Source organism: Pyrgilauda ruficollis, unplaced genomic scaffold, assembly GCF_017590135.1.
Source record: "Pyrgilauda ruficollis isolate IOZ18807 unplaced genomic scaffold, ASM1759013v1 scaffold41, whole genome shotgun sequence".
NCBI lineage: Eukaryota > Metazoa > Chordata > Aves > Passeriformes > Passeridae > Pyrgilauda > Pyrgilauda ruficollis.
This window is the reverse complement of record NW_024525601.1, coordinates 8,088,130-8,116,027: the sequence shown is the minus strand read 5'-3', so window position 1 is coordinate 8,116,027 and position 27,898 is coordinate 8,088,130. Positions and strand designations below refer to the sequence as shown.

Below are 27,898 nucleotides of genomic sequence, written 5' to 3'. Positions count from 1 at the left end.
GGAGGCGGAGCGCTGCGATGTGCAGGATGTCGTTCAAGGTGAGCCGGGCGCCTCAAGGGGAGAGGGGCGGGGGGATGCGCCTTTGGGTTCCCGCTTTGCGCTTGTCATGCCGGCAGCCCGTGGAGCGCTCTGTCGTATCCGTGATTTGGGGATTGATTTGTTTTATTTTTTTAGGAAAAACGAGGGTGGTGTAGGGAGGAAGGAAAGAGAGCAGTAACGTCCTTCCCGGGCTTTGCGGTGCCCCGGGAGTGCTGCGGTGGCGGCTGATGGAGCGGGCGCTTTTCACAGCTGACAGCCCCAGAAGGGTGCGTGCCTTGTGTTACATAAACTGCGAGCCTCCGCGGAGCTTCACTCTGGCTCTGGGGTGGCCGGGCTCTGTGCTCTGGGTTTTGGTGCAGTCAGGAGCCTCCTCCTCACTTTTGCGACCATCTCTGCTGGTGCTGGTTGTGTAATAGTTAGGAGGCAGTCTTTATCCGTGCTCTTCCTTTCAGGCTGTGGTGGCCACTGAAGCCACACTGGTTCGTTCCCTTTGCCAGCTGTGATTCCCGTCACTTTTTGTACTTCTTCCATCCAAACCCACGCAAGAGCAGTCATTTCAAATGATTGCCCTAAAGAAGTTTTTTAATGTAAGGACAGGATTAATAAGGTTATTTGGCAAAGAGGGAAGCAAGCAGCAATTTACTAATGATGTTAACAGATCATATTTATGATGGATGTACATCTTCTCTGTTATGCACTTTCTGGATGCTGTGCTTGCCCTTCTCTTATTGATCAACAACTCAGTGCCAGTCCTTTGCCATATTGCTTGTGTTGCAATTTTTGATTTGATGGATTATTCCCTGTACTTGCCTCTCTCCTGTCAGGATATCTCCCCCCTGGAATGCTGGTGCTTCGATGTCACCGTGTCAGTTCAGTGGTGGTGCAGCAGGTGGTTCCCACCTGCAGTTAAAGCCCTCCCGTGGAGGCAGCAAAGAACCTTTGCTCCAGGGGTAGCTCAGTCTTGCACTAGGTGGTGAAATCATGGAATGCCTTGGGTTGGAAGGGATCTTAAAGATCATCATGTTCCATCCCTCTGCCATAAGCAGGGACACTTTCTACTAGACCAGGCAGCTCAAAGCCTCTTCCAGCCTGACAATGGACACTTCTAGGGATGGGGCATCCACCGCTCCTCTGGGCAACCTGTTCCAGTGTTCACCACCTTCACAGTAAAGAATCTCTTCCAAATATCCACCCTAAACCTACCCCCTTCCAGTTTAAAGCCATTTGTCCTTGTCCTGTCTCCACATGCCCTTGTAAAAGTCCCTCTCCTCTTTCAGGTCCCGTTCAGCCAATGGAAGGTTGCTCTAAGGTCTCCTCAGAGCTTTCTCTTCTCCAGGCTGAACAACCTCAATTCCCTCAGCCTGTCTTCATAGGAGAGGTGCTTTCTCATGATCATCTTCATGGCCTTCTTCTGGATTTGCTCCACCAGGTCCACATCCTTATGTTGGGGACCCCAGAGCTGAACATAGTACTCCAGGTGTGGTCTTACCAGAGCAGAATTGGGGGAGAGAATCACTTTCCTCATCCTGCTGGTCTTGATTCCTTTGATGTAGCCCAGGATACACTTGGCTTTCTGGACTGCAGTCTCTGTGGTCATCCCCTTTTTGGTCCTGCATTGGTCTCACACCTCTTTTTGTTTCTTTTTTTTTTTTTTTCAGTTTTTCTATCCCTTCATTCTGTGTGAGTTTTTTCCCACCTTCATTACTCACAAGCATCCACCCTAACAGCCCCATGTTCCTGGTGATGCCAGCTTCTTTTTCTTTCTTATACTTTTTTGGCCTCCTTGTTTATTTAACTTGTTCTTCAGGTCTTAGTTTCTGTTCTATCCCTATCAGCTCCTTTTCTGTGTCCTGTTTCTCACATTGTATTCCCTCAAGTTTTCCTGTTCAAAGTAGCTCACTGCTTTCCCTTCTCTCTGAAGAACTGCAGACCATACCTCCCTCTCTCTGTTTTCTCTCCCTTTCCTGTGACATTTTGTTTGGCATTTTCTCTTTCTCTCAGATCATGAACTTAACTTGGATTCTTACTGTTTGCCACAGGCTGTTCACATTTTCCATCTTATTATCCTACTTACCCATGGCATAGCATTTATCTTTCTTTCTCACACAAATGTCCTCTCTTCTGCCACATTTTGCCTGACTAAACAACATTTATATATTGAATCACCTTTCCTTTTTATCAGGATCCTTCACGTAGGATATATTGCTATCTAATAGAGAACTCTGCTCCTAAGTTGCACTAGCCTTTTCCATCATGCTTGATCCTGATTTCAGTTCTTCTTCTTCTTTAAACTTTTTACTCAATTCCTCCTTCCCATTAGGACTGGTTTGGAAACTAAGAAAGAAAAGGGAAATTTCTTGTGTTTTGCCAGCACAGGGAACAAGCCAATGGGTGGACTAGTGTTCTCTTTCTCCTTTCTTTTCTTTCTCTTTGTCTATTGCCCCTTTCCTTTCCCTGTTTAAGAACTGCACTCTTCCTCCTCAGCAGTCACCCCACTGTCACCTGTGCTTTCTCTGCAAACAGCAAATCAAAGGTAGGGCAGGGAGCAGGAGCTGGTGGTCACAGCATTTAAATTATATTTTCCCCCTCAATATTCCTGAAATGACACAGATACCTTAGCACAATTCTTTTTTTTTTTCTGTATCCCTGCAGAGAAATGGTTTTGTCAGATTTATAATATATATTTTCCTCTAGACCATTTTTGAAAAAGTGTTTTTTCCAATGTCAATACAGCATGAATATAATGCCAGCTTTTCATCTTTGGGCTCTCATAAAAGCATACAAACAATCAAAATTATTAGCACAGCCAGATTTTAAAATAAAATTTTAGAGAACTTGATGAAGTGAAGGAACTTTTATCCTGAAAGTTGCTGATGCTTGCACAAGTGACATAATGAAACAAGCAATTTTCATGAAAGTTATTAGCTAATAATTTTCAAATGTTTCTTACATTCTGCTCCCAGACTGTCAGTGCTGAGGATCAGTTGTTTACTTTGAGGATGCTTTGGGAGCAGACTAGCTTTATGATAGGAATTACATAAAAATTTTGTCTGATTAATCTTTTGACATTCAACATTACCTCTCCCTAGGAAGTATCTGATGAGACATGACTGAGTTCACAACCGAACAACAGCAGTCACATCCTGCAGCTACAAACCCATTTATTGCTAAAAAATAATTCAATTAATTGGAATATTAACCCCAAAGTGCTGTCTTACATTTTGCCTACCAGTGCTGTCAGTATTGCTGATAAAAATGAAGATCACAGAGATATAGATCCAGGGATATAAACTGCCACACAGTACACACAATGAGGCTGTACTTGACAGGTGCCCAGATAATTTGAATTATTTTGCACTTTCATTCATCTTAACACGTACAATAGCTCAGATTTGCATCTGATTTTTTTTTTAATACAGTCACTGGATGGTTGATGGTCTGAGTGTGCTGTATATTCTACTTTTTATACAAGGGATTCCAAGCAACACAGGAGCACAAGGAGAAGTAAAAGTGCTTAATAGGAGTCAGTTCAAATGGGAAAAAACTTTGGTTTTTGTCCTTGGTGCACTGAAGAATTCTTCCATTCCTTGAGTCTGATCCAAAGTATAAGGACAACTCTGCTGGAGGGCTACTGTAGGACTTAGAGGAGAGAAGAAAGAGGTAGGAATTTATGACTCATAAAGCCAAAGACTTTGAATTTCTCCGTCCAGGGTCACACTGGACATTTAGTTCTCTTCTCACGTGAACTGGTGAGAGCAGGTAAGGAGTTCCTGGATATGGATTCTAGGTCACCTGTCCAGTGAAAGTGGGGGTGTATGATGAGCCATAATAAAATTCAGTCTGCTACTGTGCCCTTGTAGTTAAAACTGGAGTGGATTAAATAAATATGTCCCTTTATGGATGTATTGCCATACCTCTAAATCTTCTAAAACTTTAAGGCATAGTTTGGGACAATAAAAGGTAAAGAATTTGATTGTCCATTTTGTAAAGTCTAAACATAATTCTTTTGCAATAGCTTTCCAGTGAATATCATAATAACAAAGCCAATAAGACAATATTCCTGCCAGCTTTATAAATAAATATCTATCTAATAAATCAGAGCAGAAAGGGCAACTTGAGCCCTGTGTGTTTAGGTCAATTGTTTGCTTTTACATGAAATTTCAGTGGTTCTAAGGGCAAAGATAGGAAGACACTACAGTGTTGCCAGCAAGGAGGGTATAAACTGCTGTCTCTACCTTAATCAACATTATCTACACATTCTCCAGGGAAATGCAACAGCTGTGAAAAGAAGATCAGAATTTCGCTTATTGTGCTTGCTAAAATTTTCAGACTCCTGCCCCTGCATGTGCTGGTACAAGAAATACCACTATCAATTTATAGGAAGTGACTTATAGTTTATTGAATGGTTGGAACATCTCTCATCTGAAACAGCTGCCAATTTTCCAACCTATTAATATTAAAAATGGAATCCATGGGAAGTGCTCAGTGTGACAGACCTGAGATAGATTCAGATTCATGATTCATGTGTCTGCTGGTTTCTGCAAAGTTTATTGTCTTCATGTCAGTGAAGGAAGCAATTTAAACTGTGCTGTATTTGTGCATTTTAATTATAAAGCATAAAACTATTGAATCCTGATTCCCTGCCACATTACATGTGTGCATTGACATTTAGACAAGAAGTGCCTATGTAATTTCTGAAGCTGGATTATTGACTTTAATATCCACTCTGCACTCTCTCTGGGTTATCCTGAAGTCAGGGTTCGCTGCAAAGCAATGCCCCTGGGTATTTTTGACTCTGCTTTGGTGTGACTATTGGTGGAGTGATGTTTTACACCTCTGTAGGTGGTTTGGGCCCTTATTAAAAAATCAACAGCATGAGCCTGCTCTAGGATACATATCATTGCCATCATGGTGTTTACCCCACACTTCACCCCTGACAGAGCTTACCTGTCAAGGCAGAATATTGGCAGCTGTCTGCATCAATTTGGTAAAGAGAGTGGGAGCAAAGTCCATGTCTTTTCATTCTGCCCTTTTCCTGTGCTGGAGCAGTCATCATTCACTCCTGCCCAGGAGATATTGCACATGCCTGCAGTCCCAGGGTGTTAATTCCAGGCAGGAGACTGAACAAGCAGTCTGGGAGATGCATGAGCAATACTTTTCCTGTATTGGAACTTTGTGTGCAGCAAAGAAGGAGATGACAGAGAGCTAATCTGAAAACCAAGAGGATGTCCTGCAGCAGGACATGTCAGCAGGATGCTTCAGCCTAAGTGTGGCCAGCCCCACCATAGAAGCAGACAATACAGGCATCACTGGGCATGTTGTTCCGTGTGCTGTTTCCCTGTGGATCTGGATCATCATCATTTCTTATTACAGAGCAATCTAAGAGACTGCCATGGACACAAGGAAGACTTGAAATAACATGAGGAAGCACAGGAAGACTGGTCTCTTTAATTGCAAAAAGAAATTAAATTAGCTTCCTTTCCATGCTCTGGGGGTTTGAAAAAACAGCACATTAAGCTGAAACTTTCCTGTCTTGAATGCAGAATGTATGCAATGTGTATGCTTGCCCAGTGTATTTCCCAAAGTGATTTATTTCTGCTTTCTTTTTTTTTTTTTTCTTTTCATTTTTTCCACCAGAAAGAAACACCACTTGCCAATGCTGCATTTTGGGCTGCAAGAAAAGGAAACCTGGCTCTCCTCCAACTGCTGCTGAACAGTGGGCGAGTAGATGTGGACTGCAAAGACAGCGTATGCACGCAATGCACCTACAGCCACAGCACTCATTTTGCATCACTTTCCATAGCCCACCATGCAGAGGGTGTAGTAGGGATCTAACATGAAACATATGAATGTTTTATGGTACTTCAGGATGATTGAAAACCTTCTCCTGTCAGTAATCAAGCTTGAAACGCAAGATAAAATAGTGTGATGATTTACATTAGTGGCAAGGGGTTAAGAATTTGCCAGCACTCAAAAATGTGTCTTACACAGTTATTTGTGGTGCTGACATTAAAAACACACATCCTAGCACCTCAGGCTTCTCTTTGCAAAGAAATGTCATTGTAGTAATAGATCACAGCAAAGAGTTGGCTGAATTGAGCCCAGGTAGCAGTGATTCTGTCAGCTAACAGACCTCCTCATAATTAAAACAACTGCTGGCCTCCTAAATTCTTCCTCTCCACCCAATCTCTGGACTGGGCAGCAACATGAAGGCACAAGATTGCCAAGCAAGAGGAGCCCAGACACATTCCTTACTGTGACTGACATGGGCTGAAATTAGTTTTGAGATTGGAAATGGGTTGATAACACAGATAATGAGCAGGTCTTTCTATTCTGCCTACAGTGCATGGTGAGATACTTGATTGTGCTAATCTGAGTCAAAGAGCAAGGGGAAAAGGAGGGTGAGAAGTTCCAGGTTTCTTTTGTGTGGCATTGGGACTGACTGACACAGAGTCATGCTGGTGTTGGTAAGGATTAATGCCACTTCCAACCAAAACATGAACTTGCCACAGCTTCTCTCACTTTGAATACCTTCAAAGTGTAAGAGATTTTCTAAGCCCATTGACTTTAACGTATCTTCTCATTTTCATTCCATTTTTGCCCTGTAGGCAAGTATTTGTCCTACAGTACTTCTGGAGCTGGTGCTATGACTGTCCTTCTGACAAGAGAGGGAAGGTTGTTCAAATAGAGACTTGTAGTAAAAAGGACAGAGATCAGTAAGAAAAAATAAAATCACTACTGTTCATTTTTTCTCAAAAAAAGGCTAACTTTGGACAAGAAATTTCACACTGCATTGTATTAATGATTGTATCAGACATACACATTTTCTAGACTAAATTATTTTTTTACAATTAAGACCTCATGTTTGCTTTTTGTAATGTCACCCATTCCTTCTTTAAATTGAGCTGTTGTGTGTGAATGGTTTTAAAGGATGTGTTTCATCCTTATGCACATGGTTTCTTCATATTGTCCATGCACTGCATACATATAAATCTTACTTCTTTCCCTGGAAGTGACCTTATAGTGTACTGAGGGAGCTGAACACAGATTTCTGTACAGAAAGTTCTCTCTTATAATGTGAAGAGTCACTGAGTGAGTTTGCTCTCATTATTTGGATAGGGAATTACTGTTCAAATCACCCAGCCCCTTCTCCTGACTATGACTCAGAATTCTAAGTGACTCAGCTGAGTCACTCAGCTCCTGTGTCTGAGGTTATTCTTCTGGAAATGATGAAAAGAACTTTGGGATTCTCTGCTTAAAAAGAGAGGGAAAAAAAGCTGTTTAGAAACAAACCCCATTCTTTTTATACTTGTTGCACTTATTTTGGGACAATAAGATATCATAAGCTTCCTCCAGCTTTTTGGCAGAGATGCTGTCTCATCCAGACAGCCTGATTCATTGCTGTAGGTGTCTGTTGAAGGTACTGACTTGTTTTTCCTTACTCCCAGCTTGGCACAACAGCTCTGATGGTAGCCTCTTACTATGGCCACATAGATTGTGTACGGGAATTGGTGTTGCAAGGAGCAGATATCAATCTGCAGAGAGAGGTAGGATTCAAACAGGGCTTGATTAAGTGACTGTTGGTTTGTTACAAATAATAAGAGTGTTGTCTGCTGCTTGTTGCCAGTTGTTTCTTTGTCACTTGCTGTATAGTGTATTTATAACATGTATAATGGCTTCTGTTCCGAGGACATCAGGGAATCAGATATCTGGAGTTTACAATAGAAAATCAGATGCCAGAGGTACATTTATAACAACACATCAAGCATCTTCAGCACATCTGGTTGGTGAGGGTCAGTTACATCTGGGATGTAACCCCCCAGAGTTATTCCATTTATGTGTTTGCAGGTTTACTTTTTGGCACAACAGTTTACAGATCTCCAGATGGGATAAATAATAAGAAGACCTTTACCTTTGATTTGCAGCCTGGTCATTAAAACAGAGTGGATGCCATTTCTAGCAGAGGGATTTTTTTTCATTTTGTATGTTTTGGAGTTTCTGCCTTTTAGTCTGAGCCAACTCATTTCTAGCAGTCGCACAGCTTTATCACCCATACCCTTTCCTGCATCTCTGCTTGGCATTCAAGACGTGTCTTGCACCATGACATCGGCATGGAAGGGACATCAGCAACTGATTTTTTTGGGACATTGCCTTTCACTCATATTCCATGCAGGCAGTTGTAAGGATTGCAGTTGCTCTGGTCTGCATGTTGGCTGTGCAAAGAGCAGAATTGCTGTGGGACAACCATTGGTTTTAAGAGAAGAACAGTTTAAGGAGGGCATGAAACTACATGGGATGGTGGCAGGTCATGCAATGGTGGCAGGACAGCAGTGTGCTCATTGCTCAAATGGTACAAGCCAAGGTTTCTTACTTTCCTTGGTTACCTGGAACCAACGCATTAATCTCATGCTGACATCTGCAAGTTACTGAGTCAGTGAATGCCCTGTTTGATGATGTAGGTGTCTTTGCACTTACTGGCCTAAACTTGCTCTAACCATGATTGTCGGTGTCTTTCAGTGGGGTCCTGTTCGAACAAAACATGTACTTAAATACGTCCCTTCCCTTAGGTAAACATTGCTTGGAAAGAAGCAACAAAAGAAAAAGTTAAGAACACTTTTATGGAGCTGCTCTTGATTATCACTCAGGAAATACTGATTCAACAAGCCAACAAAAAAGAAAAACACTGAAAGCCTCCAAAATCACTCTGTTGCAGAAAGGGAGCAAAACAGATGAAGTTTAAGTGCTAAAGACCAATGGCACTGTTCTGCAACTAAATGGAGTTACTCCAACCAGTGCTCTTGTTCTCTGAAGTTGCTGTGAAGCTCAGGAAAATGAGAGTCCCATAAATGTGCCCAGGAGAGTGGGCTCTGAAATTATCTAAGTGGGGCCATATGCTATTGTAAAGGCTTTGGACACTGGAGTGAATTTCACATCTAGCTCCCAATTCCTGTACTTTCTACATGGGGTAAGAGAGCCCAAAGTAAAAAAAGCCTGCATCTATCTCCCTTCCTTCCCTTCCTTCCTTCCTTTCCTCCCCTCCCTCCCAAATGTATGGTGCTGGACAGATTTTTCAGTGCAATGGGAAGAAGACTGAGTTAGGATACCTGGTGTCCTCTGGAGTCTTCAAATTCATCATGTCTTTTCAGCTGATACTCAAGTGATTGAGCTCAATACTTTTTAATTTGAAATGTCTATACTTCAGTCAAGTGTGTTATGTGTTTGTTACTATTTTAATGCATTTTTCCTTTACAGTCAGGTGCAACTTCTCTGTTCTTTGCTGCACAGCAAGGCCACAATGATGTAGTGAAGTTTCTCTTTTCATTTGGAGCCTCCACTGAATTTAAGAATAAAGTAAGATGATGGGTCTATTTTTGCATGCTGATACATTCTGACAGTCAAGGCTGGGTTTTTGTATTCACATGAAACATGACAGGGAAGTGTTAAGATGATGAAATTTCCTCATGTGAACGTTTTTGAGTAATGCAACACATGGTGATATATTAACTTTAGACTAGATTTTCCTACCTAGACTTAATGACATAAATTCATCAAGGTCCCTTGACAGTGATATCAGTCTTTCTTCATAAACTATCCTCCAATACAGGATCAAAGGGTCTCTTTGCACATACCAGGTAGGATCCTGATTTAGGTGTTTATGTACTCTGGTTGCATAGAACTTACATTTCATCAACATTGGAATGTCCCGACATGCCACCATTAGATACATAAGAATATAATGCCTTCATTTCCCCCTAAATTCCCACCTTCCCATCTGGGACAAGAAGATGAAATGCACCTCAGAGTTTTTATTTCTTTGTTCAGGCAGGTCCTTTTCCAAAATCTTGTTAGAAGAGCCAAAAGCTCACCCCTCATGCTGTCAACAGCAGCAAGATCAGCAGTTCATCACTGGCAGCAGTACATCAACCCAGGTTTTTTTTGCCCAAGCCAGTATTAGCACCTCTGCTTTCAGCAAACGGGGGAAAAGCAACATATTTTCAATAAGTACACTTGTCCTTGATGTGCTGGCTGCATTTTGAAGTGTTCGGAGGAGGACACTTGTCAGTCACTTATCCTGGGATCCCTAGTGATATCTTTGAAGAAGCAGTAGTTGTTTACCCCACAGTAATCATTTTCTCAAGATATTTTAGTCAGTGATTTGAATGATTCTCTCAACCCATACCAGTTTTCTGGAGTCCCCGGAAATACAGGCTCTAAATACAAGGGAATTGATGGAACCGCAGAAACTCAGCTCCTTATGCTCCAGGGGCTAAAAATCCTGTTGTTTTGTGGCCAGCGTTCACACATGCCCATTGAGTAGGATTCTGATACCCCAGGGAGCTGTGCTTGTGGTGAGCAACTCTCTGACCACAGCAGCAGCCAGTAGTGAAAGCATGAATGAAGTAGTGGCTGTTTAGCACAACATGGAGTGCAGCTGTGAAAGTTGGCAGTGCAGGAGGTTGCAGTGTTAAATACAACAGCTGTATCTTACAGTGCTGGATAATCGCATGTGGGACAAATTTCTTGGGAAAGGTTGCACATTAAAATAAATTACCTTTATTTCAGGATATGGGTGGGGGTTAGCAAGATTCAGAGGGGTCATCTTCCCTTGCAATCAGCTGGCAAGTCAGAGGCTCAGTACCTCATTCTGTCTAGAAAGACATCTTCAAGTTAGTTGAAGTTACATCTTCACTCAGTCTTTCCACAGCCTGCGAACTAGGAGTCTGTGAAGAGACCAAGTTTTAATCCAGGAGGTGAACAGCAGGCTTGAAATTGTCTGATCCTTCATTGCAATATACAATCTTTTATGAAGCATGCAAAATATATTTATGTGAAACACTAGGACAGATAAAAGAGAGCAAAAATCTAAATTATAAAAGAATACTCCTATGTCCAGGTGCTCCAAATGGCTTCCATCTTTGGACAAATGCAAGTTTGGGGTCTACTGTTGCTCACCTTGAAAATTTCATTCCAGACCCTCTTTTCCTGCCTAACCCTGCTTCTGAACCCAGACCTGACTTGGCCCATATGCCAGTCCCAAGCATCTTTTAAGCTGCTGGTTGCTCTTCCTCTCCAGGCCACAGCTTTCTGATACATCCAGACAAGCTGGTTGAAAGATATCACCAGCTCCCAATGGGTGTAACATGGGAAGCTGGTGTGTGATGTGCATGTGAGATGATTTTCCAGCAGCATCACCCAGCGTGTGCCTGAGCAGGAGGCACCAGTCAGGTGTAGTGCATGGACAGTCCGCATCTTCCACTGTATCAATTCAATCTTCTGATTTAATAATGTGGTTTTCGTAGCTTGGAATAATTCCATTATTCTGTTAACAGGTGACCAAGGTGACAGGCTCCTCTATCCCTCCCAAACCCCAGAAACAATATAATTGATAAAATACACCTTTTCAGGTTAGGGACAAGGCATTTTCTCACTATGACACTCATCTGGGAGCATCACTGGAAAAGATACGGCTGATCCTGCTTTTAAAGGGCACTGCAAAATGAATCCCTTTGCAAAGAATATGTATATTTCTATTATAAATTACTACATGAATTTGGAATAAGCACACAAATTGAATGTATCCTAGAAAACAGAGACTTAACTAAGGAAATGCAAAGCCCAACATCTTTTTCATGTACTTATCTGTAAATTGTGATTACTACATTTGTTACTCATATATGAGAATTCTGAAGAACTATCTTAATACAGGCATGCAATTCTTGTTAAGCCTTGTATCATTAGAATTGATATTTGCTATGGCAGGAAAAGTAAAACTATTCTAAAATACTGTAATAAAGTAATTTGCAATAAATGCTGATGTTCTAAAGAGAATTAATAGTACTATTGAAGGTTAATTATTACATAATTATTACATACAATATTATTCATTCATATTATTCTGCACTGTCCCAGTCTGACATCCATATAAATATTTAACATAGGTTGAATTTTTCTTTTCTTTATTCTGATAGATGTGATTAGCATGTGAGATCTTTAAAAGCATGGTGGCACGTTTTCCAAGCAGTACTGCAGGTTGAGCAGTGTGTCAGAGGCTGTTTTTCAGCAGGCAGTGATTGCAGAAGATCAGTTCTCATCCTCTGTACCACCTTTAAGAGATGGTTAAACAAGGTACAATTGTAAGCTCTTTCAGGTGTTGATGACAGAAGAAAGGGGTCAGCAAATAGAGAAGTCTGCACCACTTAGTGTGGTCTTACCCAGTACTGCTGTTCCAAGTATTTTCACGGCAGATCAGCAGCTGCTGTTATGTGCTGACAGTGAGGAGGGCAGACCCTGGGGAGGGCAGAAAAATAGTTTCAGGGGAAGAATTGCAGAGGTAGCTGAGAAAAGTCCAGCTCCTATCTGAGCTGGAAATATTTGCAGTGCAGGATTAATAGAAGCTTCATTGTGTCAGGAAAACAGGATATGAGCAAGAAGTGAACCCAAGGCAATGTGCCATCTCCAAGAGGTTGCACAGTGGCCTCCTGCCCACTGCAGAAGGGGTGATAGCCCCAGGAGCCCCTCAGTGCTTGCTCACATGGCCAGCTCCCATTTGCTGCCCTGCTCAGAGTTTCCAAGAGGCTTGCCAGTACCAAAGACGCTGCTTCAGCTTTTTACTTATCTCAGCTGAAGCCAAAAAGGAAAGAGGTAATCACATGTCTGAAAGGGATGTTAAAACTCCATCATTTAATTTATTTTTTCTTTAATTCCCCACAACTTATCTGCATTCCCTATGGTCTGTAAAGCATTGGGGTCTTCAGCTAGAGCTTGCTGGAGTTAAGTGTGAGAGAAAACCAGATGGAAGCTCAAGGCAAGAGGAGGACTGAGTAATAAACCATTGCACTGTTTGACAATTCCTTGATTTAACTAAGTGCTGTCTTATCACATGGTCAGTGAAAAAGTTTCCTGCCCCCAGCTTCCCTTTCTTACAGAAAGATGTAAATCTAATTTTTCACAGTGGTGCCCCCAGCTCAGAGCATGCAGAGGAATCCCAATCCCTTCTGTTGAATGTGTTCAGCCTTATATATCAGACAGACAGTAGAGCAGGTCTTAGAGCTCAGTTGTCCTCCTGATCAGGGACCAGGTCTTTGAGCCCAGGAATTGTTACCCACTTCTCTCTGCCTCAGTAAATATTTGATTCAGAGTGGACAGATGAAACTGGGGACCATCCAATGATCCTCTTCTAACCCCTGGACTCTGATCAGACTGATCTAGGAAAACTTGGTCACTTTAGTCTGAAAGATCCAAATGACGTATTTTGGAATTGTGTTACTCTTGCAAAGAAAAAAAGAATTTGTCTAAAACTGTTCACTGGGTTGAACCAAACACTTGGTCAGGAACCCCTTTTTGAATTAATTAGACATCTATTGAGAGAATGTTGCCATTCTTAAACCCCAAGCTGTCACATCTCCCCAGATGGGATCACACATTGGGATTCCAAGTGTTGCGCTTCAGCTCTGCTGTGCCAACTGGGGTTAGCTCTGCAGGCCTGCCTTTTATTTGGGACCTGTCACTTGGTTCCCTATGGAAATTATGATAATAACCAAACAATCTTCTAAAAATAACAGGAGTTTGTGGAGAAAACAAGAATTTTAGAAAACAAAAGCCTGACCATAAAGTAGTAAACAAACTTTTCCCAGATGCAACCAACTGAGCATGTCTATTTACCGTCCATACATGGAACTTTAATATTTTTAAGCTTCCTAAAACTTTTCCTTCCATGCCTCTCCACAGAGAACCTTCAGTCTGGATAGCATAGTTTCTCTTCTTGATTCACTAACCTTTCTCTCTCAACATTGTTCAGGGAAAACGTCTTTAAAAATTTCTCTGGGTTTTTTTGTTTTGTTTTGTTTTGTTTTGTTTTGTTTTGTTTTGTTTATAGCCCTTTGATCCAGTAAATCACCCCTTGAACAAAGTGGCTTTCACTTGGCTGGGGAGAGGAAATAGGTTACATGAAGCTATTAGCTTTTCCATTGTCTTTTAAGTGTGTATAAGGTGTTTTTTAATCCAAGAACAACTGTGATTGCTTTTGTGTTTTGTTCCAGCAGTTCCCATTAAGTTACAGTAGTTTAATTTGTCAGGAAAGTCTAATTTCTCATAAGAGAAACTTAACTCCACTGACCTGATTACACACTGTACTTAGTCAAATAATCCAGAATTAATAGACAATTAATAGGCTGTCACACAACAGCCTCACATCTCTGGCTTTGCTGACACCCAAGCCTTCTTTTCTTTTCAATGTTGTGGCAGTTTTGGGGGTAGCTATAAACAGTGTCTGAGGGTTAGTTCAGTCATGTCAGAGCTTGAATTTTCACCAGGCTATTACAGCCATGAAATTGCACCATTGATTAATAAATTTGATTGGCACTTCTCATTATAAAAGATACATTGGGTCACTCAAGATGCAACTTCTGTTGTGAATATCTGTCTGTGTGGAAAATTTCAGACAACTTTGGGGTTGTTTCAGAGAACAAGTCTAGGCCAAAGCACAGTTTTGTGTCCACATTAATAGCAGCTCTAGAAACCATTTAGATTAAATACTTTAGATTATTTTGTGAAGGAGAGGCTTGAGACTGGGAGAAGGCTAGGGAGGAGAGAGAAGACCTGTGGTGGGAGCATTTTGGGGTGTGCATCATCTTTGCACTATGGCCTGGTGCCATCCCAGGCAGATGACAAGAACTTGCTCTGCATAGCTGTGTCTGAAATACTGGTAATTTCTGAGTGGGGCACAGCACATTTAAGATGGCAAGACCCACGTTTGTTGTCTCAGTTTGAGCTGGTTTGGAGTCAATCACCAGTGACACTGAGGTGTTTCCCTTCTCAGTTGGCTCCCAAGGGAACGTTTCTACAAGGAGGTTTGATGCATGTGCCTAGGTCTCCCTTTAGTGGTGATGTGGAGTAATTCTAGCTGCCTGGGATTGATCCCACTTGCAGGGATCGCTTCTCAGCACAGCAGTAACAGTGCTTTCACTGGTGGTCATGCCTTTGGTCAGACTCACACTTTCACCGTCAGCTAGCACACTTTAAAATGCCTCCTCTCTGCTCAGCTTCCGACAAGGCCAACAAGCTACCGATGAGAGGCAGGACAAAACAGGGCACAAGGTTCTGGCCAAAGAAGAGCAGATGATCAACAGACTCTGGAGCAGTGGAAAGGTGTGCTGTCCTTCCATTGGTGGAAGAGTTTGACAGGCATGAGGAATTTGGCTGTAAAAGGAAGAAACGTGGAGGAGCTTGAAGCTGTGAAAGGAACAAAGCTTCTAATGACAAGGCAGAAGATGAGGAACGCAAAACAGAATTTTCTTCATTCCTTTCCCTCCCTAAAAAAACTCAGGAGAAAAATTTATATAATGACAGAGCCAAGCTGAAAGATTTACATGTCAACACTTGGCATTAAAGTCGTAAAAGATTCAGTAGCTACTCATCACAGAACTGCTGTGAGCCAAATTCTGAAAAGTCTTGAAGTTTGGCTCTTTTTTTTTTTTTTATGGTGAAGTTCAGCCCAGCATCTGACCTCTCACCTGACTGTACCCATTCTTTTTTGTTTTCACAGGATGGAGGCACAGCTCTGCTGGCTGCCTGTCAGTACGGGCATGCAAAAGTAGTGGAAACTCTGCTGAAGCACGGCGCCAACATTCACGATCAACTCTATGTGAGTTATTTGACGCACACAATATTGACAATGGTGGTGGTGGAACAAATGTGCTGTTGCTTGGACAACAGCAGACACCCTGGCTCCAGCACAGACAGGCATTTGCCAAACACTGCAGTTTTATAGTATTCTGTTCCTCCAAGATGTGGATTTTGTTAACTGTCTGCTTTTCATGATGCTGAGAGAAGTAGCACAAAATCAGAAAAGATTCTTTGGCTGCCTTTTGGTTCACGATCTGTATGGAGGATATGTACCAAATATGGAACAGATTGTGCTACCCATTAGCCTTGGATGAAAGAGCATGTCATGTTCTACCATGATTTGCAGGAGAGTGAATAGCTCTAGAGCCTCTGAAGTACATTAGTTTTCTGCCAGAAAGAATAGCAAAAATTAAAATTTTTAAATTACATCAAAGCAGTTTTTTTAAAATATCAATTAAAATGATGTTATTTGGTATTTGTGAATCTTCAGTTTGCCAGTGTTTTGGGCAAAGTAAGGTTAAAGTGGCTGAACTGATGTCGTTTAGTTGACTTTTCTGAAAGTTGGATTGTACCAATGAAGCTCTGGATTTAATTTACTCCAACAGAGACATAGATAAGTTGAGCTTTTCAGCATTCAACAGAAACAAGTAGCAGATTTTGCCTTTGCTTCCCACCCCACTCTTTCCTACCCCAGGGCACTCAAGACTGACAAAGAGGAAGTTGTTTCTCTGAGATATATGAGTTTTTTCAGCTGTTTCCATTGGCTTTGGATCTGCAGGATGCTGTTGCACTCCCTGCTGGCTTGCAGGGGAGCTGAGAGCTGGTGACTACAGAAGTGGTCATAGGGGGATCCCCACCTCAGTGTTGCCTCACCCCTCATTTATAAATAAGGTACCACCCTTGCTGTTGTGCAAATTGTCTTTCTGATCTGAGGGCAGTGATTCATCCCTTTGCAGGGTAATCCCAGGGGCTGCCACTCAGTTTAAAAATAGCTATGCTGCCACACCTGCAGACTCTTACCCAGAGGTCAAGGCAGTAAAATAACTTCCTTGTTGTCTCTTCTGGAGATGAGCAATATTTGCAATTGGATTTTAAAATGTACTTTTATTGCTCACAGACATTGGGCAAAGCCAGCCAGAAAGAGTTGTGTAACAAAATAAGAATATGATCTCTTGAAAAAAAGTGTTGTCTAGCTCGTTTTATGGGCCAAGCTGCATTTGTCAAGTGGTATCTGGATGGCAGTTTCACTGGCAGCCAAATGGGAGAGATTTTGCACATACATTTGGATACTCCTCCCAAAACCATCAAGATTGATGTTTTAATCTTAAATTGACTCATGTGAGGGGTCAGGAGAGCAAGAGACAAAAGAATACTCTAACTAAATAGTATTTCTTGCAAAAATGCTTTATAGCCTCAAAACAGCATTCTCATTACAGCATCCATTCAAATCAAATAGGTCAGTGAATGCAAGGTTCTCCATCTTGATTGTTCCTATAATAAAGAGCTTTTTTTATATTACACAACCTTGTTTACTTTCTAAATTGAAGTGTTCTCTGGCTCTGGAGGAGAGTGTTCTCTGGCTCTGGTAGTGCCAAGTTTTTTCATCTACTCATACAGCAACCAGAGAAAACAGCCCATCAGAGGGCCCAGGGACAGGCATTAATAGTTCCAGCAGAGACCTCTTTTGGTTACCAGGACATTTGTCTTGAAATCAATGTCAAACATCCTAAATTCAGTCCCTCGGGCACTATATTCAGCTCATGCTTCACCAAGTCTGTGCTGAGTTTTTCAGCTAGAGGAGTAGCTGCACATGCTCTCTCTGCAGACAACAGCATTTAGTCCCAACATAGTGATATGCCAACAAGGTCAACAGCAGGCTTCCACTAAAATGCCCTGTATTTTGTGATCAGCACCTGCCTGAGTTGTCATGAGAGGTGTACTTGCACATCTGAGATGCAGTATAGGGGTTAATTCCCATCTCTATTTAAACGAAAAGATTCTCACCTCCTGGGAAAACTTGTCCTAGCACATCCTGTGCTTAGTGCTGTGGATGTAGGATGGGTAAACACCTGTCCCACCCTCAATACAGATTTCTGCTTATAGTTGGTTAGATGGATTATAATGCTGTTTGAAAATGTTCCATCAAAAACACTTAATGAAATATGACTTTCAATTTTTTTTCCTATGGAAGGGGTTTCTCTGAAGTAAAATTCTGAGAATATCTGCATATGAAAGACATATCAAAGAAAAATACAACACTGTATTTGTTCACAATTTATTCTTTCACAAGCTTTTTGCAGGAAAATTCTGGTTTCTGATATGGCTACTAAATACTTTTAGATTACTATATTACAGGAGAAGGCTCTTCTACAAGATGTGCCAGAGCAGAAGCATGGTGGTTTCTGAAGTGGCACAGCAGTATGGCACAGGCCTTACTCGTTCAGCCTCAAGGGCAGCCTTCAGTGCTGGGGTCTGTAATCTTGCAAAGTACCTGACATGTCTCCACCATGTAGCAGAACACTTCTGCATGATCATATAAAAGCTAAATGAACCTGTATTGCTGTACAGGAGCTAATTTCTAATTATGTAGCTCAATGCCTCAAAGTATAGTAAAACAGAGCAACCCTGACGAGGGGGAGAAAGGATGAGGAGGCCTCCATTGATATCAAAAGGCTAATTAATTACTTTATTATACTATATTATTCTATTCTACATCACTCTGTCTTTATTATACTATATTATTCTATTCTACATTACATTATATTACATTACATCTAAATTGAATCTGCCAGGCACTCAACTGCACAGAATCTCGTGACTGTCAGCCAACAGTCCCGACACACACACACATGCTTGGCCCTGATAGGCCAAGGAAACAAAACACCATCACTTTGGGTAAACAATCACCATATTGCATTCTACTTTGGCACAACATAGGCACAGCAAATGAGATAAGAATTGTTTTGATCATTCTTTTTTTTGCTTCTCCCAGGTTCAGAGAATGCAAATCCCACATCAAAGGACTAGACTCTTAGTATTCCAGACACAGGATTTAATGCTGGATTTGAAATATGACGGGAGCCAGTATTTGTGCATACTGAATGAAAATGTCGCCACAGTTTATTATGAACTAGACTTTGCATTTTGGTAGTTATTTCTTGAGCATGGCTGTATATCTGCTGTAGCAAAGCATAATGACTAAAGACTGAGAACTTAATTCAATTTGATTTGGTTTTGTGTGGAAAAATGGCATCACTTCAATGCAGTGTAAGACTGATGTGTTTGTTCTTAGGATGGAGCTTCTGCAATTTTCCTGGCGGCACAAGGAGGATATCTGGATGTCATCCGATTGCTGCTTTCTTCAGGAGCAAAGGTCAACCAACCACGACAGGTATGAGCAACACTTCAGGGCAGAGCTGGGTTCTAATTTTACAGTTATGAAAATGAACACTGGAATTTTCTCCAGACATTGGTTCCCGTGAAGCTGTTTCATTGGAAGGCAGTTTGTGGCTGTGTCAACATTCTGTGTTTTAGTTCAGATTGGTAACATGATTTTGAAGTCAATACCTAAGTCATTTCTGAAAGAATTGAAACTGAAAGCTCTGCTCCACATCTACACATTACAGCCTGTGAGCCACCATCCCTGGAGGTTTTTAAAAGACAGTGTAGATGTGGCACTTGGGCACATGCTTTGGTGGTGGACTTGGCAGTGCTGGGTTAATGGTTGGACTCAGAGGTCTTTTCCAGCCTAAAGGATGCTATGATTCTAGAACAAATCAAACCACTGACTGCTCCTTTAAACGGGTTAGAACCACACGCATCCTCCATCCAGTATGGAATGTTGATGTAAGGGTCTTCCACTGCCTCTTGCAACTACCAATCTGTTTGTGTTGTACATTACTTTTGAGGGTCTACACAGCCTACAACATCCCTGAGTCCTTTTGAAAATTATTTGAAAAGCTTTTGAAAATCTGGGCACTCTGGGAGGAGGCAGTACTAAATTTGAAATCTCCAGACCTTCGGATGTGGCTTTGGTGTCAAAGTTCATCTTTGACAAGTCCTTTTATTTTTAGTTTAACTTTTGTTTATTTGTTTGTTTTACTTTGTGTCATTTCTGTGCACTCTGAAATTCAAGCATGAGTTTTGCCTTCATCTCTGGAAGTTCTTGATACATATGGAAAGCTTTTCTCCCCATTTTCAGCTAGTCACTCTAGTGGGCCTGATGTTGCTAACACATACAACCAGTGGCAGCTGTAACCATGAAATTAGCTCCTCTGCAAGCAGTAGGGCTGCTGTTTGATCATTAAATGGAAAGTGTGAGCTAGATTTGTGGCTGGTTCAGAGATTCCTGATAGAAGGTCTGGGGCTGGGTCCACTGTGCATCACTGGATGGTGGAGTTAGGTAAGGGTGCAAGGGGCTTTCTAGGTTTTAAAACTGTGAGATAGGTAAACATAGGTGGTATACAGAGACATGTATGAAAGCTCTCTTGCTTTCCAAATAAAAGGGTTTCTTAATTGTTTAGCTGTTTCTTGACTCTAAAATCAGCACCTAAACAGCTAGAGGTGGAGTTGCACAGCTAGCTTTACACCCAGCACGTAGAAATGTCTGGTTAGAGATGGAGCTTCTCAGGAATCTCTACCTGCTTGAAGAGACCCTTGCCTGTGTTCTGCTGAAACCCTGCAGGCAAGGTAGCTGTTCTGGGTCTTCACTGCACATTTGAAATTGATGGGATAAGGTTTTGTCCTTGTAATTAGTCATGCATGTCAGCCAGGTGGCTGTGATCACTGACTGCAGCAAGCGAAAAAGCAGCAGGCAAGAGCAAATGAGTGTGAAAACTCTAATTACAGTGGACAACGTGGCATGAGACAAGCTCTGCCAGGTATTTGCAGTATTTCATTTCATCTGCACCAAAAGCCTGACAAATCATAGCCTGGCAACAGACACTGATCTATATGCTTCTGCGTGTGTAGGTCTTTGCACACTCCTAGCTGTGGAAAAAGGATTAGTATTTTAAGGGCCTTAACTGAAACAGTTTTCCTGCTGCCCCTAGCCCCACCTCTGAGTACCAGAGCTGTGCTGGCAGCTGCCCCCTGAATTGATGATTAGCTGCTCCTAGGTTGCCTCCACACTGTCTCCCTAGAAAAAGCTTAAGAAATGTTAAAAGCTGTTAATTAAGTCTAAAGTTTCAATGTAGAAGGAGGGACCAAGGTATGCATTAATGCCTTTTGAGTAAGTCAAAATAGGGTTGGGGATCTTTAGATCTGGCTGAACCCTGTTGCCATTAAAACTGCTTTCTGTATCTGTCATTATAATGCAGCTAATTCTTTCTGACATTATTTTTTTAGCTCTCTAATCCAATTTCTACAACACAATGTTTCACGAGGCATTTTTAAATCTTAGTTGAGGCAAAGACTAGTCTCTGTGTGAATGCTCCTCCTGGCTCCTCTGTTTCATCTCCAGCAGGACAGACCTTCCTTGCTTGAGGGTACCTCCGATCCCTGCTAAGATTATGCCTGGATAAGTGCGTGGCATTTGTATTTGGACCCACTGTAATCTGAAACATTTCCTTAACAAATGGAACATTTTTACTGTTTAATTAGTCAAGTAATGGTTGGATGGACTTCAGTCTGTTTCTTCCTAACAAATGGATTTGTACTTTGTAAGAAGGGGGTGTGTTGGTCATGAGGAATGTAGCTCTAGAAGGAGCGGTTTCGATGCCAGACAACTCTTGCTCTCATTTACGAGCTACCTTGCTCTCACTGTGGTAGAAAACTTTTCCAGGCAACATTACCTCAAATACAGGGCTGCAGGGTGCCAGGTGTGAGTTCATCTTCCCCTTCCTCATGGTGTCCAAGTTTTCCTCTCTACCTAGGGAATTTGGTGGCTTAAGCCACAGACCTGCACACACGTGTCTGCCTTCTATGTCTGCTGCTGCTGCTGTGGTGGGTACCGGTTCCCCCTCAGCCTGGTATCCCACCTCCCATCCCATGGGGGTATGTCTGACACCACAGAGCATTTTGGATCATCCTGGCTGTCCACGTGCAAGCCCTTCAGTTCTCACAAGACCAAATAGTGAAGCTTCCTGGAAAGTTTCTTCCCTGGCAATGTCCTTTCTCTTGGGTTGTAATTGCCTTCTGCTCTTGCCAAATTGAGGAGCTGGGCAGGAATTCTTTTGTCATCTTTTTGTCTAGACAGAGCTGGGGGCAATGTCTGAAGCCTGCTACAGGAGATGTTTCTATGCTTCTTCAACTTACAAAACAAAGCTGTAAGATTCTTTGCCAATGCTGTTTTGGCAGTCTGTGTCCCAACAGGCTTTATTCTGGCTGGCTAAGCAGATTCAAAATAACCTGAAAATTAATGACTTTTGTCTTAGCACTTGATATGCAATTACACATACATGTAAGCCAGTAAAACCACACTTCAGCAAGCAAGAAATTTGCTATTGGCAAATTAGTTGTAGTAGTGCAAGTGGACTAATAGGCAGAGCAGTGGAGGATATGATACTGAGTAGCCTGAGAATAGGGCTTGCCTGCCCCTGGAAATCTGAGGGCTCTTTCACCTCCCACCCAAATCTGACCTTTTCTAAAACTTCAAGCCATAAGCAAAAGTTGAGATTCAAAGCTGCAAGATGAAGTCATTGGTGAATGGGTAGGAGAAAGAACATTAATAATTTCAGTCAGAGTATATTTGGAACTTCTGGCTTCTGGATATATAAGGTAGTGTCCATATATACTAGCTTGTAACCAAATGTGGAAAAAAAGAGCACCTTACAAACATATGGCATATTTAAAATTATTCTAGGAATGTAGTGATCTGCAGTCTGCTGGCTGGGCAGAGGGACAAGGAAAGGAGAGTAGCTTTTGAACTGCATCTTTCCCTGTTCTCGCTTCCTTCCTGACTCATCTCCAAGCCCTAATATCTGTTTACACATGAATTCTCATGTGATCTCTTAGTAAAATGTAGTATCTGCTTTGTGTTGTTCACCAACATGAAAATGGACAGAAAGCTCATCTACTCCATATAAATATCATAGATAATTGCATAAACCTGAGTGCTAGATGCTGTTTGCCTAAGAGAAAGAAGCTGACCATAGTCAATGTGAGCCCATCATTATCTTCACTATCTTTCTTCTCTTCAGGCTAAGTCCTTCAATGCAGTCACTTTTCCTTATAAAGTGCTTTTATCTCTATCCTATAGCTGAGGTGCTGAGGATAACGTCTGACAGCAATACTATTAATGACAATTAACGGTAGCAGTTATATTACTCAACATTTGCACCTCTTTTTGCTCCTTTTCATACCTGAAAATAGGGGCTGTTCCTACAAACTCACTGTGAGTAAACAAAAGCTGCTTTATTTGCTATGCTGAGCTTGTGATTTCATTGCTTGTGTAAATACAAGAGTGGATTTGCACAGCATTGGTTCTTCATGCAGATTAAATTGTGTAGGCTGCTCTCAGATATTTTCCAAGTTTTACAGGCTTTTTCAATGCAACAATTGCTATTTTCTAGAGCCCTCTGGTGGGGGGAGATTAGAAAAATATAAAGTGCCAGCTTACTGGTGGGGAAAACACTAAAATAAATAAATTGGAGAGGGACAGTTTTTGCCATCAAACTAGCATTACATACTCTGTATACAAGAGAGCCTTTGTTATTTTTGAATCACAAAGAACACTTGTATTTACAGGATATATACCAGAGTGAGTTCAGTCACTAATTTCAATGAGTTAATTTATAGAGAAATTATACAAGGGTGGGAAAAGATCTTGTTCTTCAACATTTGAGAAGCCTGAAGATCTCAGGATGTGCATTTGTTCCTTCTCAGAATCAGAAAAAGGGAAGCCCAGATTATTATTTCAAAAGAAGAAATAACTTTTGTGTTTCTTTCAAATTATTAATTCATTAGTCCATGAAAAGCAGAGAACTGATTCAACAATGGTTTCCTGGGTTGCATGAGCAAGTCATAGGAATCTTCAGGTGGCACTGGGAAGTGAGACTGTTTCTTTGACTAAGGTGGCAATATCTTATTTAATGTAAAAAGTTGATTTCTCCTGAAACTTCTCATTAAGGCTAGTTTTGAAGTCTTAGTTTAGTTTTTCTTCCTCTTTCAAGCCAAGCCTTCAGGCTCCAGAGGGTGGTGAGGGGAGCTGGCAAGCCCTAAAGGCAGAAGCAGGCACCCTGCTTTGTGGGGTCTCACTTCTGTGTTAAAGTCCAAACAGGCAAAGCCTTTTTTAAAGGCCCATGAAAATTAGTTTGGCACTGCATAACCGCTGGAGTCTGGAGAATCAGGCCATTTAGAATCAAAAAGAGGAAAAGACATAAAAAACCTAAATTCTACTTGCAGTGAGAAATACTTCTAGTGCTTCAACTCACTTTTGCCTTTGGGAGGGAAATCCATCTCAAAGTTTAGCTTACTCTGAATGTGCATTTTCTGAGGTTTTGTGTTCAAATAATGATTGCATAGGACTTTTCCAAAGCAGATTGTTTCATGCTGGACTCCTTGATAATTGCCTTGTTTTCTAGTGGAGTTTTGAAGATAAAATTTGTGAAATACTTACCTTCACCGTAAGGCAGGATGTTTTTACCCAGTTCCCTGAGGGTGGATAATGTAACTCAATACTGATAGTTGGTGATCACCTTGCATTGCTCCCTAGCTTCTGTAAACAACTTTCACTCCCTATGTGCAGGCACCCAGCTGCAGAATCTGCCTGTGCATGCTGAGGTTTGTCTCTGTCCTCTGTCCTGTCTAATCACCTAGAGTTCAAAGTACACAGGATACCTTTAGCCCTTATGTTTCAAAATTCCCTGTGTATTTTAGGCATGGCTGGTGCCTTACTGGGCTTTAATTCACAGAGCAGTGCATATTTCTGGCAAACTATGCAAGAGAAGGCAGTAAAAGGAGCTCTACTCCACAAATTGAAGCAGTCCTAACTTAATACCAACCTACCACATGAGTTTGGACACAGCTTTGCATTTGTCTCCCTGCAAGATTTGATTGAGTAATTGATATACATCAAATCCAGTAGGTTTGGGCAGTAAAATATCAGAGGGCACTGAAGTGAAGCCATCAGCAGTCATGTTTTGTTTGCAGGACGGGACAGCTCCCCTGTGGATTGCCTCGCAGATGGGTCACAGCGAAGTGGTGCGAGTGATGCTGCTCCGGGGAGCTGAGCGAGACGCCGCGCGGGATGTGAGTAGCGCTTCCTCCTGCGCTCTGTCTGCAGCTTAATGCCTCACTTGGGGGCTGTAAGTCTGCCTGGATGGAGGCTTGGTGCCTCCAGAGTCCATCCTGTTTGTCAGGTTGCAAAGTCCCACCACAGTCCCTTTCCTTTTCCCTGCTGTGTCTGGGACAGCTTCCTGGAGGGACCTTCTGGAATAAGGGAATGGAAATGTCCACATAGTTGAGAGACAAAGATTATATATGGTATCACTGGTTCATTTCATCCTGAAGTTTTCACCCACCAGAGAAACAATCCTCCAGGTACCCTAAAACCAGCAGCACATGCTGTGGAGGTGCTCCCTCAAAGGTGATGAGCAGAGGAGACTCTCCTCTCAGATGTGTGGGGAGAGCTGGCATTTCCCTCCAGCTTTTTATTCCCCTCCATCTTCCCCTGCAAGGGGAATGCAGGCAAGGCATTTTTGACATTCCTCTTTTTTTAAAGGATGGTACCACTGCTTTACTGAAGGCTGCCATTAAAGGCTACAACAATGTGATAGAAGAGTTGCTGAAATTCTCTCCCACACTTGGCCTGCTGAAGGTTAGTAGTGAAACACAGAGACTTTTTTAGGCACAACATAAGAAGACGAAGGGTCTGATGAAAAATCTGTCATTTATGACTACTCTAGTGCCAGATGATACAAGTTTGAGCCAAAAAAAAAGTCAAGAAAAAAAGATTTTTAGTCTTAATACCACTCACAAATCTTTTTAAACAAAACTGTGAATTTAATTATTTAATTCTTGGAATGAGGAAGCACATTGTGTCACAGAAGAAATTCTGCTTTTTGTCACTCAATTTTATTTCTACTGTAAGTAGATTACTCTTGACTATACAATTTTAACATTATACCCAGCCTTCTATTGCATTTAGTCAGCAAAATAGTGTCCTAAAAGATCTGTTGTGAGCAGATTCTCTACTTGATTTTGTTTTCCTCTGAATTCATAAAGTGACTTGAAAAATAACAGCTATTTGGAAGCTGCTTTTTAATGGCTGACCTAATTTTATGTGTCCATAAATCACCTATTTTGATAGCCTCTGTGCATGCAAATGATTGGCAAACTTAATGTACTTGAAAATGTAGGTGGCATCAACTTAGTTATTAATTTTGAGTATGAAATAAGTTCCACACATATTTGAACTGTCAGTTTGCAACCACAAACAAACAAAAGGCCAGCCATAAAAACCCCCTCTCAGCTGCCTGACACTGAGGCCATTAATCATCAGAGAGAGAAGATAAAATGCACAGATGGCTTCCATTACTGCTTGTGCTTCTGTTTCACTTGTTAATGACTGATTTTGCTGGGCAGAAACAAGTGCTGTGTTCATGTCACCTCTGATCTATTGCCAAGGCTGATTATTAAAAGGAAATACTGCTGTGGTAATGTGAACTTGACTCTCATTTTTATTAAAGCATTTAAAATCACGTCCTTCACATCCCACTCGGGGCTGCCAGCACCCTAACTCAGACCCTATGCCTTTGATGACCTAATCTCTCCCATGTTACTTCATTCTCCCTGGTAGGTCTGTTCTTTACAAGCCTTTTGTTTCACTGCCTTTTGCTTTTCTTCCCATGCATGGTGCAAACACCTCCACTGGCATTCCCTAGAATGGCACCTCTGCTCTCCATGCAGCCGTCCTGAGTGGCAACGTGAGGACAGTGGCACTGCTCCTTGAGGCAGGAGCGGATCCATGCCTGAGGAACAAGGTAGGTCCTGGCTCACCATCATGTGTGCCATCAAGGTGGGGCAGCCCATGTTTCTGTGTAGAATTCAGGGCATTGCCCATACAAGAAAAAAGAATAAAAAAATCCCAATTTAAATGCACCTTTCCCATATCTTACATAGATCTGTTAGGGTTATTTATTAGTTTTGCATTCTTTTGATAGCAGCAATTTCTCTATAGAAAACTTACCACAGTTTTATCCCGTGAAGTGTTTTAACATTACATGCTTAATTATTCTGTGAATATGTCTTCTTCTGACATGTTTCTGAACTATTTGCTGCGAGGGTTTGATATGGGTTTGTTAAGCTGTAAATGAATAGTCTGGCATTGACTTCTGCGTGAGTGAAAGTTTGTAAAACAAGTAATCCAGGACATATGTTGTAAATATTTTGGTCATTTAATATAAAATTTCTGGCTTTTAATTTCTGCATCATTCCACTTGATGGCAGCACAGTTAATGTCACTCACACAGTAGTCTCTGTTAATAGACATTTTGGGTTTATAATATAACCTGAAAATGCACAAGGTTTTTTTGCTACTGATAATGATCTACAGCAGCAGGGGTGTGCAGTAGAAGAAAGTGTGTGGCTGAAACCTCTCCTACTGATTTCTTTTTTTTAGCTTTTGTAAACAACATGCCATTTGGCATGACAGAGTATATTTGCAGGACAGAATTATTGATTTTCTGAAGCAGCTTCATCATAAATGCTTTGTGTTACCAAAATTGTATTCAAGAAATAAAAAAAGCAATAACAAACTCATGTTCTATTACCAACCTTACAGCATAACACGATTTTAAGTCACCCCTTAGAGTTTTATGGACATTAGTACATAAGGACCTGCCCCATCTCCCCCAAAAAGTCAGCAGCTATGCTCTCCTTTACTTCTGCAGCAGAAGCATAGGGAACCCAAGGGCATTTACCTGGACAATCAGCACAAAATAAGCTGTCACTCAAATTCCATTCTGGGATTGTTTTGAAGACTTAAATGAGGCTTGAACACTGAAAGATGGTTTCCTAAGATATCTTCAACAGTGGTGGAGACAACACTAGAAAAAACCCACGTCATTATAATGACCAGTACGATCTTCTCTAGAGTGTACTGCTTTCAATCATGATTGGGAAATACTCTTTCATTTCTGCTAACCTCAAGGGTTTTTTGTTCCAGGCAAATGAATTACCAGCAGAACTAACAAAAAATGAACGCATCCTCCGACTCCTCCGTGCAAAGGAAAAGCAAAGGAAAAGCTAATGCATCCCTACGGCAGATGCAGTTTGACAGAGATGTGCCCTGACC

The 27,898-nt window shown here is 41.6% G+C and overlaps 1 protein-coding gene across 2 annotated transcripts; it reads left to right on the top strand.

Annotated features, from left to right (window-relative positions):
• ANKRD29 (ankyrin repeat domain 29) lies at positions 1 to 27,898 on the top strand. 2 transcript variants are annotated; one of them, XM_041477745.1, is made up of 10 exons: positions 1 to 38; positions 5,677 to 5,787; positions 7,488 to 7,586; positions 9,292 to 9,390; positions 15,584 to 15,682; positions 18,956 to 19,054; positions 24,754 to 24,852; positions 25,325 to 25,420; positions 26,487 to 26,585; positions 27,770 to 27,898. In XM_041477745.1, exons 1-10 carry the CDS (start codon positions 18 to 20, stop codon positions 27,851 to 27,853), a joined length of 906 nt encoding a protein of 301 aa, XP_041333679.1. In that variant the 5' UTR covers positions 1 to 17; the 3' UTR covers positions 27,854 to 27,898. The 2 variants fall into 2 exon arrangements, with proteins under 2 accessions (XP_041333679.1, XP_041333680.1); XM_041477746.1 differs by lacking the exon at positions 26,487 to 26,585 and having other exon boundaries at positions 27,770 to 27,853.

Bases quoted from the DNA above. Each gene is read 5' to 3' on its own strand.
- ANKRD29 (XM_041477745.1), top strand. From the start codon at position 18: ATGTGCAGGATGTCGTTCAAG. The intron at 19,055-24,753 runs GTATGAGCAACA...TTTTGTTTGCAG, and splicing joins AGGTCAACCAACCACGACAG to GACGGGACAGCTCCCCTGTG. The intron at 26,586-27,769 runs GTAGGTCCTGGC...TTTTTGTTCCAG, and splicing joins ATCCATGCCTGAGGAACAAG to GCAAATGAATTACCAGCAGA.